At 34.6% G+C, this 18,886-nt stretch overlaps 1 protein-coding gene across 3 annotated transcripts in view; it reads right to left on the bottom strand.

Annotated features, from left to right (window-relative positions):
• Positions 1–870: 870 nt before the first annotated feature.
• The window catches only part of LOC144440994 (uncharacterized), a 40,348-nt gene continuing 22,332 nt past the window's right edge, over positions 871–18,886 (bottom strand). For 2 of the 3 annotated variants that reach the window (XM_078130498.1, XM_078130496.1), the window contains 12 exons: positions 18,090–18,158; positions 16,959–17,068; positions 15,921–16,008; positions 14,987–15,154; positions 14,193–14,279; positions 12,564–12,658; positions 11,847–11,963; positions 9,675–9,846; positions 5,806–5,873; positions 3,254–3,428; positions 1,827–1,893; positions 871–1,242 (listed from right to left, as the gene is read on the bottom strand). In XM_078130498.1, the coding sequence (XP_077986624.1) occupies positions 1,130–1,242; positions 1,827–1,893; positions 3,254–3,428; positions 5,806–5,873; positions 9,675–9,846; positions 11,847–11,963; positions 12,564–12,658; positions 14,193–14,279; positions 14,987–15,154; positions 15,921–16,008; positions 16,959–17,068; positions 18,090–18,158 (1,329 nt within the window). In that variant the 3' untranslated portion in view covers positions 871–1,129. Of the gene's footprint in view, positions 1,243–1,826; positions 1,894–3,253; positions 3,429–5,805; positions 5,874–9,674; positions 9,847–11,216; positions 11,386–11,846; positions 11,964–12,563; positions 12,659–14,192; positions 14,280–14,986; positions 15,155–15,920; positions 16,009–16,958; positions 17,069–18,089; positions 18,159–18,886 lie in introns of all 3 variants that reach the window. The other variant, XM_078130497.1, reaches the window with a different exon arrangement.

The following is an 18,886-nucleotide window of genomic DNA, read 5'->3' as shown; positions in this document are numbered from 1 at the left end:
ATTTATGTCATAATATTGAGTTTCATTGCTCCTAACTTCTTTATAATTTGTTTCGTATCATCAAAATGTCTCGCATATATTTTATGATCAGTCATAAACTGACATGATCACGCTATGTTAAACATAGTGTGATCAGTATAGAATCATGTCTTGCCTGTCATATACATCCAATGGCTAGCTAGATAAGGTCAGATGTCATGTACCAGCAACAATTTAATGGTATGCTACACCTATGAAAACAATTAAAACAATATATACTTTGGCAAAAGCAGATTGTATAAAAAATAAGTTATTAGTAGGAGCACATATCCCAGATGTGTTGGACAATCTTATATCAATTTTTAAGCTGTTATATCTGATCACAATTGCCAGAGAGCAGTGTTATGCCACTGTCCTTGAAAGGTCTGGTCCATTTTCTTGATAACATACTTCATTTAAATTGAGATATGGTCACTACTTATGCAACACCCAGTCCTATCTTTAAAGCAGGAGGAAACCAAGTGTCACCTAAACCTGTTTACCAAGGGAAAATCTATATCGTTCAGTCTGGTTAAACCGGGCATATAATAACCCCTCTTACACACAGGTTTAGGTGACATTTCAGTACATGCTATTTTCAAACCCTACATACATGTCTTACAGTTCTTGACATTCATAATCTTAAAAGAAATAATGCAAAGTTAAAAGTGATTTGGTTGAAGTTGTGAATGCAAATCTCGGCATTTTGGTTATGCTTTACTAATCATGTGCATCCAGTTTATCCATGTAAAGTATTCACCCAATTTCACATGAACACACATGACAAAATATACTTTATATTTTATTCCAATAGCTTATTCTATTTTATACATGATTCAAATGCACCCAGCATAAATGATGAAATTGGATGTTTATTTCAGTTGATTAATAGTTTGAAGTAATGGGTTTTAAATTCAACCATATATGGTCCACACTGTGATTGTTACCTTTGATACATTCATAAACAGTATAGCATTCGAGATTTGCTGCTAATACAGCAACCTAGTAGCTAGCCGTTTGTTACTAGTCAGCTGGAATTCTCAAGATTAGTATCGACCATATGTTCAATGTTCCTGACTTTAGGTGTTTCAGAATTTCACAAGTGCTGAAATCATTGTTTGCTCTTCTTGATATATTCATCAATGACATCTTCAAAGACACTGATGGGAACAGGTCCACAGCTGAGGAATGCTTCATGGAAAGCTTTCACATCAAACTTGGCACCTGTGGGATTGAAAGCAAAGTCGAACTGTATTAATTACAGAGAACAGCTATTTTCAAGAGATCTTTTTGCTAATAAAGTGTAAAATAATATTTCAATACCCTTATTCAAACAAACTACTCAAATCAGTTTAGTACCAAACCAGAAAAATTATAGCATTTCACTTTATATAGGTGGCACAATGGTGTTTACATCACACATTTTTGTTAACAAATTACACAAACAAAATACAGGCATTGATAGTGTGTTTACACATACATGTGTACATTGTATCTCACTGTGAACACAAATAAACAGTTTTGTGTTTGAATATTCCTTGTTTCATCTGACAGTGATGTTGATTTTGTTCACAGTGAGATAAAATGTATCATTTTATATGCTTACACGATATCAGTCACGGTCTGCAAATTGTTTTAAGTAATTTGTGACAAAAAATGTGAGCGATGTAAAAAACATTGTGCTGACTAATTGAAATGCTATAGTCACTCTGGTTTTGTAGTAACTCTCCAGCTAAATTTAATGTGTAAAAACATATCAAATATTTGGTTAAGGATCAAATAAGCTATAGTGTTCCTAAGACACCTACCAAGTTCCTGTTCTGCTTTCTGTCTAAGTTCTTTAATCTTCAGCTCGCCAATTTTGTAAGCACATGCCTACAGTGGACAATAACATAGTTAGCAAATTATAAAAAACATCACATACATAGAAAGTAGATAAGAATATACTAGGTGCAATAATAAAAGATTGGCAATGACTTTTATGAAGGGTACACCATTACATTTTAAGTTTTCTAATTCATGAAATGCTACTTAATTTTTCTATTACTGAAGCAAGCTTTGTCACTTTAAGATACTGATCAATCTGATAAAAATCTGATGTGGTGAAAGCGGCTAAATGCTTTATTTACCTCTATTTCTATTGTTTTGTGGCATTTTTTTTGTTCCGGGTGAGAAAGTGCAATCACTCAGAACAAAACAAACAACACATAACAATGGATATAGAGGTAAATAAAGCATTTAGCCCCTTTTGCCACATCAAATTTTAATAAGATTGGATACTGACATGATTCTATGTATATTTAAAATCTAACAATTTTTACTGTGAACAAAACACCATCATGAGTAAATTATGGACCGTTTCAAAATATTGCATACAATGAAGACATAAAAGTCATTCACTGGGTATTGTGTTAAAGAAACTTTCTTTTGCTGAACTTTGTTTTAATACTTACTTAATAGTTCATGCAATTATGTTTTGTTTTGAAAGTATTAAATCATTGTGAAAATAAGAAACTTTTTGTATTTATATAAGTTAGTCAATTATTACTACCAGATGGTCAACTGTTTATCTATATGTAAATTAGTGAGTAGTGAATTAACATATTATACCACCAGATGGAAGAGTTGGTGGTAAACACTAAATACATGTACACCTGGTGTCAACAATAATCATCCAACTGTACTAGCAGGTTTGCTGTACAAAGCCTTGACTGGATAAGAGATGTGTCAATATGTAATGAGAAACATTAACATGCCCTAGTAATAAAAAAAATAGTGGAACTTAGTCCACCCACATGAACATTATGTAACCAAGGAAAACAGTGTAAGGCTTTGTCTCTTTTAATGGTTTCAATGTGTTGAAAGACTACAGTGTCACCCCAACATACAAACACCTTATATGTTAACTTCACTATTACTACCTTATATACATAGGTGTGCAAATATCTCAATGAGAAATGAAGTACCATGGAGTAATTGCCCTTTTACCAAAACAGACAGCTACATTGTACACAAATCACAGACGGTACAAGATACATGTTAGCGAAGGACAGGACATAGCGAAGCATGATGGTAAAATATAGTCGTTTTGGCAGTACTTTTGGAAGGTAAGTGGAACATGTCCTCGTCACCATGGAAATCTACCAAAAGACCATATTTTAACAGTCTAAGTTTGAGGGTTATTGCAAAACAGACAACAAACAACACAGCTTTTTTTAAACATGTGTTAATCTACCTGACCAGGCCATGTTATATATCTGTCAATTTCTGATAATATATTATGATCAGCCATTGCTGTGTTTTCCATCATGTATTTGACTGCTTCTTCACGACTCCACCCCAATGCATGCATACCAGTGTCCACCACTAGACGACAAGCTCGCAGAATCTCCATGGAATAACGACCAAACCTACATATTTATTCAAAATCATATTATAATCTTTAAAACACAAAGACAATTATTCAACAGCAGTACCAAGCTTAGTTCTGTAGTCTGTGACAACGCGCAAAATGAAATAACAAAGTTCCTGCATTTGATGTCAATTTGATGTTTACATGAGGTCACTCAACAAATAAGTTGTTATAAAATAAAATTGATGCTAGTTTTTAGTTGTCTTGATTCAGTCTGCTTATTGTCACAACACTGAAATATCTAGCCGTGGTACTGCTATAAGACTAGTCCTGCTTGCAGATGGGAGTAGTTCGAGACTCGATTCTGACAAATGTCCCTCCCTTCTCCATTGAGGGTCATGTCAGTTATCTAGTCCCATACACCTCTGCAAGCAGGACTACTGTAAGACCAAAGTAGTCGATTGTTTCTGAATCTTAAAGTCAAGAATTTCCTTGAATTCACAGAAATGTTGAATATTCAGCCTTCCAATACACATGATTATTGGGTTTTTTTCTTCTAGAAATAGTCATCTGGCGAACCAGAGAGTTTCTGACTAAAGGCATCAGTAGAACGTATGTACAATATAATCCTTGATGGTGTTCTATGTTCCTCACAGGGTGTAGATTACAAGAATGCTACCAACAACTGTATCTGAGACTCGAGTAAAATTAAGAAGTTTATAGGAAGGGATGTCACACAAAGAACAGAACAAGGTTATTATAAATACATTGTTTGCAGTATGAAATGGCCCAGATCAGGATAAGGATTGCAATTTAGGTATGAAAAATAGTTCTGCATTTACACTCTTGCAGAAATATTCTCATTAATATGAAAGTTCTCTCCTGAGTCTATTACATGTATATGCAGTGACAGACTGCAATGTATTCCTAGTTCGTGGGTCAACCTTGTGGTATCACTCAAGACACGCTGCTGTTAATCAAACATCACTACCAGGAGATTTAAATCTCAAAGTTCCATTTTATCATAGCCCCCCCCCCCCCCCCCCCCCCCCCCCCCAATTTTCCTGTGTTGACATACAGACTTATTTTGTTCCTGGTTACTGATAAATCATTGACAGTGTCAATCAACTTGGGTGGATGCAAAGGATTGAAATTCAAGTATGAAAAATAGTTGTCTGGCAGAGTTAGAGATGTCTAGAACAGAAAAATGATCATCCTATGTTATCATTAGTGCTCCAATGATATTATATGATAAAACAAATCTCAGAACTTGTGATTGAAACCCTGGCCTTCAACATGAGAAACAATTTCCTACTTTGGTCTTAAACACTAAACTGTGTATAACTCATTACCTGTCCCGGTATTGTGATGTATCGGTTAATCTCATTCACTATCACATGTCTAGCTACGGCTGAATTCTCAACCATGTAATCGATTGCTTGGTCACGTGTCCACTGTAGTGCATGGATCCGTGTGTCTACTACTAGACGACAAGCCCTCATCATTTCCATGGAGTAGCGACCAAACCTCATAGAATTTACAAGTCTTAAAGTTCACAATTATGTAATTATCAGTCCCAAACCAAAAAGTAATAGATCCCCTCTTTTGTTAAAAAGGTACACTGCTTCCATGAACATTAAAGCATGTTCTTACTGTTCATTTCATTAAAAAGATAAAGAAGAGAAAAGACGCAGTATTTACAATAATTTGGGTGACACAGAGAGGCTATTAAACTATACTTGGAGTAGAGTAGACAAGTGCAGGTATCATAACATTTGACCTTGTTTTAAAGATCAACTGCGAATTTGAATAATATCACAATATGGAAAGTACGGTGTATGGTACAGGGGTGGAGGGGTAAGTGCTGCAATCAGGTTGGGAGCACTGAATGGATCAGTGAGGGCATTATCATTAAACTGCTATTTCAATACAAATACAAACACAAAATACCAATACCACAGACTTATCCAATGTAAGTAAAGGTGAACTAATATCAGGTCCAATAATGTTATCTCTATGCATCTCTCTATGCAAAAATTAGCTACTACTATTAAGTACTGATCATCTCATTAGTGTACACGCAAGAAACAAACTATTACCACATTGATTAATTGTGCTGTTAAGCTATTTTTGCATCCATTTCAAGAAAAAAATTACAGAGGTGAGCACAAGGAAGTGTATTTAGGCTAAAATATTATAACTAAGTATTGCCTATCAAGATTTAAGCAGAAGAATGCCTAGTCTGTAAGGTACACCATGACAGGGCATTCCCACAGATTGGTCAATTAACCCCTCAGAGCAGGCCAGCGAGGGCAAAGTGACACAATGTACCGGTATCTTCCAGTCTACGCAATACCCAGCAAAGTGCATATTCACTAAACATGAACAACATTTTTATGGTTTTTATTATCAATGATAAGAAATAGTTTACTTACAGAGAGTAGGGGTCATCTTCATAAAGACGCATTTCCTCGCCTAGATACTCAGAATATAAACCCCAGCCCTAGAAACAAACCATAATGGAGAAGTGTTGATGCACTGAATTTTATAGGTTTTTGGCTTCTTCTATCCTCAAGACAGTTGGATGAAAAGCAGCTGATACAATTACAAATATTTGGCAAATGACAGATGGAAGTTAATGGAATATATGTACATAAAAATGTGAATGAGAAGTGGGTGGCGCATTTATTATTGACACTGATATCAGTCACCTGATTGGTTGACAAATCCTGACCATTTCTATGATTGGTTATTGCCTGTACTCAACTCCTGTCAATCACACTGAATGTACAGAAAATTTTAAACAAATTCAAGGATATCAACATTTGGTAGATGTAACATGCTTGTAGTCAATAATTTCTGTTGTGTTTCTTTTGATACTACAGACAGCTTGCTTTTTCATTAAGCCGGTCGAACTTTTTCTTGAAAATAAACATAAAAATAAATACTAAAATTTCTTTTCATAACATTTATTGTGTTGCTGTGGAGTTGTGTATAATTAGATTGCAATTGTACTTGTGTATTTTGTAACATACCTCAGCATAAGCTGTGCATGCAGTAAATCATGACAGGCTCATAATAATGTCTGTCTTCTGTTAATCTTTAAATCCTTGCTCATACATCATTGCATTATGAGAAACACTCTGTAAATGATGACCTGGTTCACACTCATGTAAACATAGTGCTACTATTTTCCAAATTTAGGGCTGGTTATCAAAAAGACTCACCAATAATTGTTAACTATTCTTGTGAGAACAAGTACGCAGTTCTGCCTGTGTTAATGTGGCAATCTTTGAAATAGGATAATAATTTTCCTATGATTTAATCTCACTGGATCATATGAAGAGTGCATTTCATTTTTACTTTCCATAAGGAAGGTTATATATTGGGCAGTGAGTGAGTGAGTGAGTGAGTGAGTGTGTGTCTGTCTGTCTGTCTGTGTCTGACTGACTGTCTGTCTCACCATTTTCTCAAAAACGACTGGCTCAATTCAAACAAAATTTGGTGCACGTGTTCTGTAGGGTAATGGCAAAAACTGATTAGGTTTTAATAAATGCCATGAACATTAATGAGCTATTTACATAATTAATGTTTTTTTGGTAATTAGGCTATATTTTAAGAATGCAATCTTCAAGGTCAATATAATTTGATACATACATTGATGATAACAAAGTACATGTGCCATAAAGTTTGATAATCTAGCGTGTAGTTTTAATGACTCATTTGCATAATTAATGATTTTCAGTAATTAGGCTATATCTTCAAAATGCATACTTCAAATTCAATATAATTTGTTACATACTATCACATTCCAACAATCACTCTGTGTAGGAATGAAAATTTAAAGTCTTTGCCCTTACAGAAGGCATTCAGTTTAAATCTGGTAATGTGTTATCACACTGCTCTAAGTGTGTGACACACACACACACACACACACACACACACAAACAAACAAACACAATTATATACAAAAAGTTGTACAGAGGAAGGTGAGGGATGATCCATTTGGCTTGAGGAAGACTGATTAACACACTTATGATAGTACAAAACCAATTAACAATTCCATGAAAGGATGTATTGAGTGAACAAATTTATAATTCACAGTGATGCTGATAAAGTGTTGATTAGATTAAAGATTGCTTTTTTTGTAAACTCATTGTCACTTGTTAAGTGATAAGAACAAACTTAGTGACAAATCCTCAGTCTAAATGTCTGTTGATTCAATTATTTTTCAACTGTCGCTTACAGAAATCCAAACACTAAATGCAGACATTCTGTGTATGGATAATGGAATTTATATTTATGAAAAATAGTTGAAATTATTGATGAAAATCATGCGATGCTATGACAGAACCCCAATGACACGTGAGTGCAAGTGTGGCGTACATGGTGTATTTGCATAATATGTGCTTGCAGAGTTCTCTGCAGTAGTACTGTCACAAGTGTAGACAGTGAATGTGCAGCAGAAGCACTGCAAGCATGAGTATAAAAAACCCTGAGTACCAACAGTGGTATTCATGTTGCATGTGGCATATATTTATCCAAAACAACAAATTTCTTAAAAACTGACACTATGCGATCACATGCATTTGTGTAGAATGCAACGACCGTGTCCTCATTTGGATGCAGGTATATACAATATCTTCAGTACTGCACTGCAGTGCAAATACCACTAGTAGATTCACCCATCGGTGCAAGTTATCTCTGAAACTTATGTGATATATAAATATCTATTGTTTTGATATGTTTTGTTTTTGATACATTGAAGCATACCTCTATACATGCCATGCTCATAGCGAATCGGGAAGGTGACACACAAAGTTGTCGATCTTCAATAAAGCATCTGAATTCTGGTAAGTGTCTCATTTCAAGTAAATACCCAGCATGCAAATGGTGCCCAGGTTCACCCTCATGTAAACTCAGTGGTACCATTTCATATCTTGGTCTGGTTATTAGAAGCATGCATTGATTTTATAAAACAATTTCATATCAGGAGTATATTGTACAGTTATGATTTTTAGCTCAAATTGAAGACACTTTCATCAAACCTGCGTTACAGTTGCCATCTGGTATGATGATGAAATAATCTGTATTTTGGTGTAGATTTTAGATCTCTGATTACATAAACAACAGAGATTTAGTAAAAATCAGTAGTTTGCTGTACCTTATAATCTTACAGATCGCTGGTGGGCGTGGATTGTCGTCTAGTTCCTATAAAGTATCATTACCATTTATACCTCCACTCACAGTACAGTCAAAGTTGCTACTCTAAAAGGCCCAAGATGCAATTTAAAATTCATCCACAGCCCCCCACACAGTCATTAAAATCATGTCTTTGTTAATAAATCTCAAAATTCTAACCAATAACACAGCCCCCTCATAAAGTTAGTGTTTATTGGGGCAGTTATGTAATGTCCAAATATGGTATATTTGTCAGCTGAGGATGCTATTTATATACTGTTTACGTGTGCTGATTATTAAGGGACTTTGACCAGACGTGGTTTAGTTGGAAACTACTTTGGCATCCAGACCACATGTACTTATTGCTGGTTTGTGTGTGAAACGTTTTGATCAGTTAATCATTCAATGTATTATAATCTGTAAATACGGTTTTTGAAATTTTATTTTCTTAAATTATGGGGTTTTATTTTTTTATTTTTTTTTTACCTGTGATTGAGCTTGTTCATAAATAAAGATAATAATATGAAATTATCATAGAAGGGCAATCAATTTTTTATCATAACAATTTTTCCTGACCTTTAATAGATACAGCCAAGATACAACTTGACAAGATAAAACAGCCCATTAACACAAATTTTTGGGAGCGAGTGGAGTAATAAGATACAGAGTGAGCTAACATGACATTCAGGATTTGAAGCAATTTTCTGTGCTGAGATGGGATCTAGTACAATGAGGCAATATTTAATATTGTGCGACTGCATGCATGGTGTAGCAGGTTTTTGATTTCATGAGATTCCATGTACCACATAAAATGACTTGTTTGAGTATGGAGTGATAAATTTTCATTTTACAAGTATTAAAGGGTAACAAAAATGAGGCTGAGTTTATTTTAGCCACATTCCTTTTTGCTCAGAAGCCCACGACAAGTTATTTTCACCATTTCACTATGATCCCACAAAATTTCTCAAATAGAGTTTAAGTAATTGAGAAATCTGGCTTTGTAAGAAGAAACATGCAATCACTGAGGTGAGGCATTATGGGAAATAATAGTTTGGGTCCCCTAAGCAGAAAGACAGGTAGCTAAGATAAAATTTTCATTACCTTTGTTACCCTTTAAACATACCTCCATATATGCAGTATTCATGGCAAACCTTGAGGGTGGTTCATAATAATGGCGATCTTCCATGAATCGTCTATATCCTGGTAAGTGTCTCATTTCAATACTATACGCTCCTTGCAAGTGATGACCAGGCTCACCTTCATGTAAACTTAGTGCCGTCATTTCATATTTTGGTCTGGTTGTTAAAATTATGAAACAAAATTTTACATGTGAGTCCTATGTTAGACTTTGAGTTCTTTACTGCATGTTTTCATTTCTAGTAGACACACCACAGTCAAATCTGCATTTAAGTAGTCTTTGAAATTTGGGCACAGGACAGGTGTTATTGCATCAATTTCCAATATAGCCTATTTGAACTAATCAATAACGAAATTTGGGGAATATTTTATTAATTAAATGATCAATTTTAAGCCACCATTCACATAGAAATGAATTAAAAAATATTACTTCTCATACTTCTGTCTGACAGTTAGCAGAGATAATCTGAAAATTTACAGAACTCGGCTTTTTCTTTCATATTTGTTTGGCGGGAAAGTGTTGTGCAGGCAAACATTTCCACTGAGCACGATGAAGTGCATTTTTTTCAGATAACACAATACCAATGATCCTTCACATGTTATTTGATTTAAGTTGGTGCACTAAAGATGGCAACTTAAAGTAGCAAGAATGCATTTGTTTATTTGTAAGGAATGACACACCCTAGGAATCACAATCTTAAACAAATTGAATATGACACTGTGTCTTGTCAATAGTTGTACTTTGCCCAGACTCTGGATTTAGTGGTTTTATGTTCTGAAAATGTCAGATGGTACTACTATGGTCACCCATGTGTAATTTATTTTAAGTTTAGTAATAGTGAATGAGTTTCTCATGTATTGTAAGTGAAGGGGCTGGCACCCAACCACCTGTCATATTAAGGATTATTGATTAAAGTACGTAATATGTTTGATACTCAAAATGTTGTCATGCAAAACAAGATGGCCACCATTAACACAGGTTTGACTGAATGTCTCTACACTACACTGACATCAGGAGTGTTGGCATACTAGTAGTACTGATATGGAGGAGGAGGAGGGTGGAGGGGAGGGGGAGGGAGATCAAAGGTTATACATCAATGGACCTATGAGAAGGTGATTGTCAATGTACTACCCAAACAGATAACTTTTTCACAAAACATCCTTTGAATATATGTTTAACTTTCTGTCCAAAAATCTCCTAAAAATGGGATAACAAAACCAGTCACCTATTTCACATACTAGAAAGACCTTGAAACTCAAGTAAATTTAAAATAAACTCACATTCTAAAGGTCTTACCATGATCCAAATCATGATCATGGAGAAACTTGTATGTATGTAGGCTAGTAGCCATGACTTTCTTGGCTGATACATGTATCCACAATGACCTGAAATTTTCACAAGTAACCCTTACTACCCCTCCCTCCATACACAGGATTTTAACAAAATATATAGTGAGAAAACCATATCACATCTCCTATACTCTATAATGCCAACACTCCTGGTTGCCATTATTACAACAATTCCTACCTCCACATATGAAGTACACATAAGGAAATGAGATGGACATTGATAGCACTTTTCAAAATCTTTGTGACGTTGAAATGAAGGTAGTGTACTTGTAATGGCTGTGCAAATCTGAAAATGATGCCCAGGTTCTCCTTCATGCAGACACAATGCTATCATTTCAAATCTAGGGCTAAAAATAAAACGATTTGAAATGAGCAAAATACTGATGAAAACTTCATGTTTGAGCAAATATGACGGACAGTTATTTTGGAATTGTAAATAGGAAACAAATGTGATACGTTAACTTGTTGTGATGAAAAGTTTAGTTGTTATTGAATGGGAATTTTAACATAGCCCCTACACGAAAGGGTCTATGGTTTTAATTTCTAGGAGTAATGTAAATAAATTCCTGGACTTCTCAAAGAAGTCTTACCTTTCTGAGAATTTAAAGGGGCTTTCCAGTAATATTTGACCCCAGGAGATGATGATGAGAGTTTTTTCGTTGTACTTGCATGCACTTATTGGTATCTGGATACATTTCATCAACTCTACGATATTATATTAAAATGTTCAAAATTTTAAAAGATATCTAATTTTTCTATTGAAACATTACTATAAAATTGGTTAAATTCATTTTAGAAACAGACTTACTGATTTTCAAATCTATTACAATTAACAAAGAATGTACCAGGTCGGCTTCCATCTTCTGACGGTGCATAGTAGTATGCTGCAGGTGAATTGTATTCCTTTTCTGGAGTCTGTTTTAACCTGTATACAGAATAGGAAATATGTCAATATGTTTAACACTGACAGGCTAGTTCACAGAGGGGGCAGGTGAATTAACCGATGAATGAATGAATGAATGAATGAATGGGCAAGTGAATAAGCATATCTGTCAATCAATGCATGATTGAGCAAGCGAGTGAGCAAATGAGTGAATGAGTGAGTGTGTGTGTGTGTGAGTGAGCGAGCGAGCGAGTGAATGAGTAAGTAAACAAGCAAGCACACAAGCGATTGATGAGCGAGTGTGTCTGAGCGAGTGAGTGAGCGAGCAAGTGAACAAGCAAGCACACAAGCAAGTGATTGATGTGTGAGTGAGTGAGTGGTTGAGCGAGTGACTAGGTGATTGATTGATTAGCAAGTTAGTGAGTGCGTGAATGAGTGAGTGAGTGAATGACTGAATGAGTAAGTGAACAAGCAAGCACACAAGCAAGTGATTGGAGAGTGAGTGAGTGAGTGAGTGAGTGAATGAGTCAGTGAGTGAGAGAGTGAGCGATGAGGAAGTGAGTGATGAGGGAGTGAGTGATGAGAGTCAATGAGGAGACTGAATAATGAAAGTGGGTTTTATGTAGTATTACATGTACTTACTGCAATTCCATATTTGGTATGTTACGGAAGAGTGTTGATAACAATGGTCTGATTTTATTCTCCACAATATCCCTGTAACCTTCCATCAATTCATCCTATAAAGGAACACAATACATCTATCAGATATGTCATAAAATGTACATAGACTATTCAACATTTATCATGTCTGGAACAGCAGAAGAGGTTGTACAGCAGAAGAGCCCATCTTCTGGAGTTACATTGAATTACATAGGATGAGATACTGGGTACAATAATATAATTCATCATTCATCTGTTCTGTTTTTCAAATTTTCTCCTAGATTGTCTATTCCCTTAATGACTAAAATCAGTATTTTCTATTTGGTATTTTATTGGAAGAATACAGTATCTGACCAATCATTCATTTATTCACTTTTGATTAATGTTACTAAAAGCTTCCTATAAAGGAACACAATACATCTATCAGATATATCATAAAATGTACATAGACTATTCAACATTTATCATGTCTGGAACTGTGTTTGTCTGCAAATTTAAAGTGGTTGAATAGTCGACTGAATCATAGACCCTCAACAACTATGGCTGAACAGATAGAAAGGCAATGAATAGTTAGTCAACCAGAATATTAGTGAGTGAGGCTTGTCAGGGTTCAGACGTTTACTTCTATAATAAAAAGGAAGAAACTTTAATTAATTTACTTTATGATTGTGAATTTGTTACGTAGTTTTGGGATGGATTTTACATTTTGTATGTGTTATGGGGAAGAAAAGCAGGACTTATTAATATTCCAAATGCAAGACAAATCATCCTACATGATGAACAACTGTCATTACTGGGATATTTTTAAATTTTGTTATTCTTGTTGCTAAATTTATATTTCAAAGTTTAACAAAAACCAGTTTTCCAGTTTTGATGACATACAAAAAATACTTGCAAAATATTCAGAGTGTACAGTTTCATATTGCAGTTAGCTAAAGTAAATTATAATATTAAGATATGGGGACAGTTTTTGAAATACAAAGTGTAAAAATTTCCATTCATGAAAAGAGCTGTATCTTTGGAATAAGCTCAATAAAACCGTTATTAAATCCAAAAACCTCAGACATTTTAGAAGAAGGTATGAATTAGGATTAGACTGGACCATATTCTTATTCAAGACCTACGTTTTGTGTATCTCCACCAGCCAACTGCTTTTGTTACTAAAATTTTAATCCTCAATTGACATCAAGTCAAGTTAGGCCTAATAAATAAATTGTGTGGTTCCGAGTACACTCAATTTAAGAATAGGTGGGGTCAGTAGATTGTTTTATCTTTTTTTTTCTGGTGTGAGTGACTAGGGCAGGTAGTTATGTGTTTTCCAAATGGTCTCTGTGTTATTGGTTTCTTCCCATCATATGTACAGATAGGAAGAACAATTTTTTGTTGTCTTTTTATTAGTTGATATCAGTTTCCGCGTCCACTATTCCTGGCGAGACTTCACAATTTTCATGATTTTTTTGTTCTTTTCTCAAACATGTAAAAAAAGGTTGAGGGTTGGCAGTGAAAAACTACAATGTAGGTGGGGTTGGGTAACCGGAACCAAACAACTTTTTTTTCTAGGCCTTACTACTGCACCAGTAGGATACGTTATACAATCTTAGGTTTACTTACCCTTGAGGTGTAATAAAATTGTTTATCATCACGCAGAAAGGCAAGGAAAGCCTTGAAATCTCCTTCAAAACCAACTTTTTTCATAACCTACAAAATCAATTTTAAAAAAATCAAAACTTTGTTAAAGATCATATGGCCAATTAATAAAACAACCTTACTATATAGTTTCTACTTGGAAATACAATGTGGAACAACATACACCTTGTCCTTGCTTTCAATAAATTGCAAAAAAACAAAAAAATTGTGTAAAAAGTTTGTTATGTACAATAATAAACATTTTACACATTTTTCAATATTTTGCATTTTATTGAGTTACAAACAAGAACATAGTGTATGTTCTTTCACATTGTATTTCCAAGTAGAAAAATGCAATAGAGTTGTTTTACCAATTAAAATTCCAAGATAAATAGCCAATTCTCACCCATATGGCCTATTTAACAAAGAACATTTTATGACATTTTCACTAAAAGGTGATAGACTCTTTGGGGTCATGAATATTCATTGTTCAACCATTGCATAAACATTTCTGGTGACTCCCATGATGCAATGTGGCCCACAGCATGCAAAGATCCCCAAAATAGGGCACAACGTCAACTTGTTGTTTTTCTGAAACTGCATGTAGGTTATATGTCAAATGATGACATGACTCTCCACAACAATACGAGTTCATAAAAATCCCTTTATATCCTGGAACAGTGTTTCCCTTTAAGTTGAGTCTGAGAAATAAATACAAAAAAAACACAAAAAAAACCACAACTCAAGTCTTAATGATACAATCTGGTAATAAATCTTACCTTGTCCATATTTTCTTTAATTCTCTTCACTTCCTGTATTCCAGTGTCATGTACTTGTCGTGGTGTCAGATCACAGGTGATATGAAACTTCAAAACATTATCATAATGGTTTGCACCATCTGGTAACGTTGAACAACCAATGTTAGGTCTCAAATTCTTAACATATTCCTAAAATAAAGAAATTAATATTACAAGTTTTCGTTACTCTGTAATTATGCAATAAATTTTCAAATATTCTGAACTATCAGATTACATTTTACTTACTTCTCTGATAGAATTATTGTAAATTTGTGCACTTGATTTCCTTTTACTGCATGAATACAACTGTGAGCTTACATATTTCTGCAACCTGTACATATGCAAACTCCCATGCATCTGTTACCTCAAACCATATGACTTTTGAACTGGTTGTGATTATTTTGAACTAGATGGACAATTTTGAACAACTATGCAAATTAACCAATTAATATGCAAGCTATTTGGAGCATTAGCTGCAGTTCATTTTTTCATGTATAGTTCAATTGAATCAAACAGTCAAACATGAATGGATGTAGCATTGGATACAGAGACTAAGTACAAATTATTCGTTTTTATCCCAGAATTTAAATATGATGAACAAATTTGACTAACAATGCAGATTACCTCATTAATATGCTAAAAAATGATATTTGCTGAAGTTCATTATTTCACACATAGTTCAATTGAATTAAACACAGTCAAACATAAATGGATGTAGCATTGAATACAGAGATCAAGTACATGTACGTTTTTATCCTACAATTTAAATATGAACAAATTTGACTAACAATGCAAATTACCTAATTAATATGCAAAAATTTGAGTCAAACATTGAATACAGAGACTAAGTCCATGTATTGTGTTTTCATCGTAGAATTTAAATCAAATATCATATCAGCAAGCCTTAATCACTTACATCTGAGATGAAACTTTTTAATTTTGCAAACGAACCAAATAGATTGTCCTTGATGAGTTGCAGTCCTTCAGATTCAAGATCTTTTTTCCTGCAAAATCAAGAAATCAAGAAGCATCTATGCATTTACTCAAACCTGTGATGTCTATCTTTGTGCTTGCAGTGCTCTGTGGCTGTAAGTGAGTGATAGTGCAGCAGAAAGCACCCTTAGCATGAGTCGTATACCCTGCAGTACCCACAGTGGCACTCACACATTATGGGGTTCTGTTATCATTACATATCTTTATCTGAAGCAACAAATCTTATATACAAAATTATAAATATACTGTACTGAGCAACATTAGCACCCTCTGCAACTGTGCATTCATGTGATTTTATGTAAATCATGGAATGCTCATACACTGAGTGACTCATTTGCATAGACATAATATTATTATGTTTTGGTATCACTATGCAAATACACACAAAAGGGCATGCATGTACAATGATGCATTAGTCTGGTACATAGTAATCTTTATAGCCCAGACATCATTTTTTTGTGGACGGAGGTTGTACAGCAGACAGGCCCATCTTCTGAAGTTACATTGAATTACAATCTGATTAAAATCCGATGTGGTGAAAGCGGCTAGATGTCCTTATTTACCTCTATTCATCGTGTTGTAACGTTTGTTTTCTTCGGAGTGGGAAGGCGGCGATCACTCCGAAGAAAACAAACGTTACAACACGATGAATAGAGGTAAATAAGGACATCTAGCCGCTTTCACCACATCGGATTTTAATCAGATTGATTGAATTACATAGTAAGAGATACTGATAATATAATTCATCATTCATCAGTTCTGTTTTTCAAATTTTCTCCTAGACTGTCTATCCTCTTAATGGCTAAAATCAGTATTTTCTATTTGGTATTTTATTGGAAGAATACAGTATCTGACCAATCATTCATTTATTCACTGTTGATTAATGTTACTAAAAGCTTTGAATAATTTGTATATTTAGTGCATTTCATTACTAATTTATCAGAAAATTATTAAAACTTACCGTTCATCAGGTATGCTCCCCACTTTACTTAAATCTTTGAAAGGTTGGTAAAACCCTGATTCCTTTGGATCAGCCTGTAGCATCTTATCAAACTGATCTACAACTCCATTCTACAAAAATGAAGAATGTTGACAACTTGTGAGTAAATGTGTATAATTTTCTGTGCAATCTAAAATACTGTGCGTCAGGCCACCATGGGTATTTTTACCTTTGCTCAACCTAACATCATGGGCTGGTACCTGCCTGTGTACCAATTGTTGAATATAGTAGTGCCCAGAAACTACTGACATCTTTTGTTACATTATACGCATATAGAAATCACATTTTTTTATGCTTTTATTGGTCATATGTGGTGTCAGTTTAGCAGCTTCATTATACCTGGGCATCAAATGTAGTGGTTCAAAAGTACAGTACAGTATACATGTGAAGAAGCAATAACCCAGTTATACTACAGACCGGGCCTGAAAGATCCAGATGCTATTTCCGTATATATTATTACACTCCATTACAGCAAGTGGGTAGTAAATGGTCACATAATTGGCCCAACAACTGGATCTTTCAGACTAACTAAGATGACTTGTGGAGTCATGATGGGTGAATGGTTAGAGTGGCTGGCTTTCAATCTGCATGTTGCAGGTTTGAGCCCAATCGCTGTCATTTATTTCTGAATGGCTAAAGTCCATGGGCAAGATTTGAACCATGATTATGCCTCAATCAACCCAGCTGTATAATTGGGGACCTGGTAGGATGTAGGTTGTAATATGAATGCTTTAATCTTATGTGCTCTTAGAGGCTGCAATGGATTGTATGCTTGTTAGGGAGTTCAGGAAGTATAAAGGGCTGTTGTGCCACTAAAACTCCATGCCAGGGGTAAAAATCGTAAAGCGCTTTGAGCACAGAATGGAAAAGCACTGCATAAAACCAACATTATTACTATTATTATTAACCATAGACCCTACACATGAACATGATACACATGTAGGGTCTATGGGTACACACAATATCAACACACCCAATGAAGACATTTTTTACTCAAATTCTTTTCATTATTACGAAGATATACATTTTGTCCTCACAGCATTGAACATTTTGACTACATTTCTTGTGATAAGAGAATGAAATATCACTCACCATGGAATACTCGTTATTTGTTCTTCCTTCCTTAATTCCTTGTTTCATCAGAGTTATAATTTCTTCCATCTGAAAAAAAAAAATTGTTAACTTCATTTTTCATTCTGAGGATAACGATAACAATTCCGTTTTTGAAAACTTGCTTTCATTAGTAAAGATTACTTAAGTAAAATGTGATACGTATTGCGTACACTTAATGCCGATGTTTAGAGCTGTAATAAATGAAATCCAGGTAACAGATGCACATATCGTTCGCTGAACAATATTGAATAAAACCCACACAGTTTCTGGGGGAGTTTCAATAGTTTTGCTTGAAGTCTATAGGGGAGTCCTAAATATATGATGACAAATGGTCAAGTGTATTACACTCCATAATCAAAGTTGTGCGGTAGGGTTATTAGTGACTGATTAGTTACCTTATTTGCTCAGCTCATTTGCCACATACCCCACTGCAGTCTGGGTTCAAACCTATCAAGTGCTAGCTATGTTTGATAACCAGGCCTGTACATAAGAAGGGTAATGCTCATTTTGACCAGACCAGAGTAGTGGCTATGTCATTAACTTCCAAATGTGTAACTAGATTAAATTGGCCACTTGAATGAAGATTGGGTATACTCATTTTGGATTTTTTAATTCATAAAACAATTTTATCATAGCTTCCTCCTACTTGAAAAATCATTGTGAAACAACATACGCCAAGTCCTTGCAGAAGATTAATAAATGTGTAAAATGTTTGTCATTGTACATGTGTATACAATAACAAACTTTTTACACATTTTTTTAGCTTTTTGTAATGT

This window comes from Glandiceps talaboti, chromosome 10 (assembly GCF_964340395.1).
Source record: "Glandiceps talaboti chromosome 10, keGlaTala1.1, whole genome shotgun sequence".
In the NCBI taxonomy this organism is placed as follows: Eukaryota; Metazoa; Hemichordata; class Enteropneusta; family Spengelidae; genus Glandiceps; species Glandiceps talaboti.
This window is presented reverse-complemented; position numbering and strand designations above follow the sequence as displayed.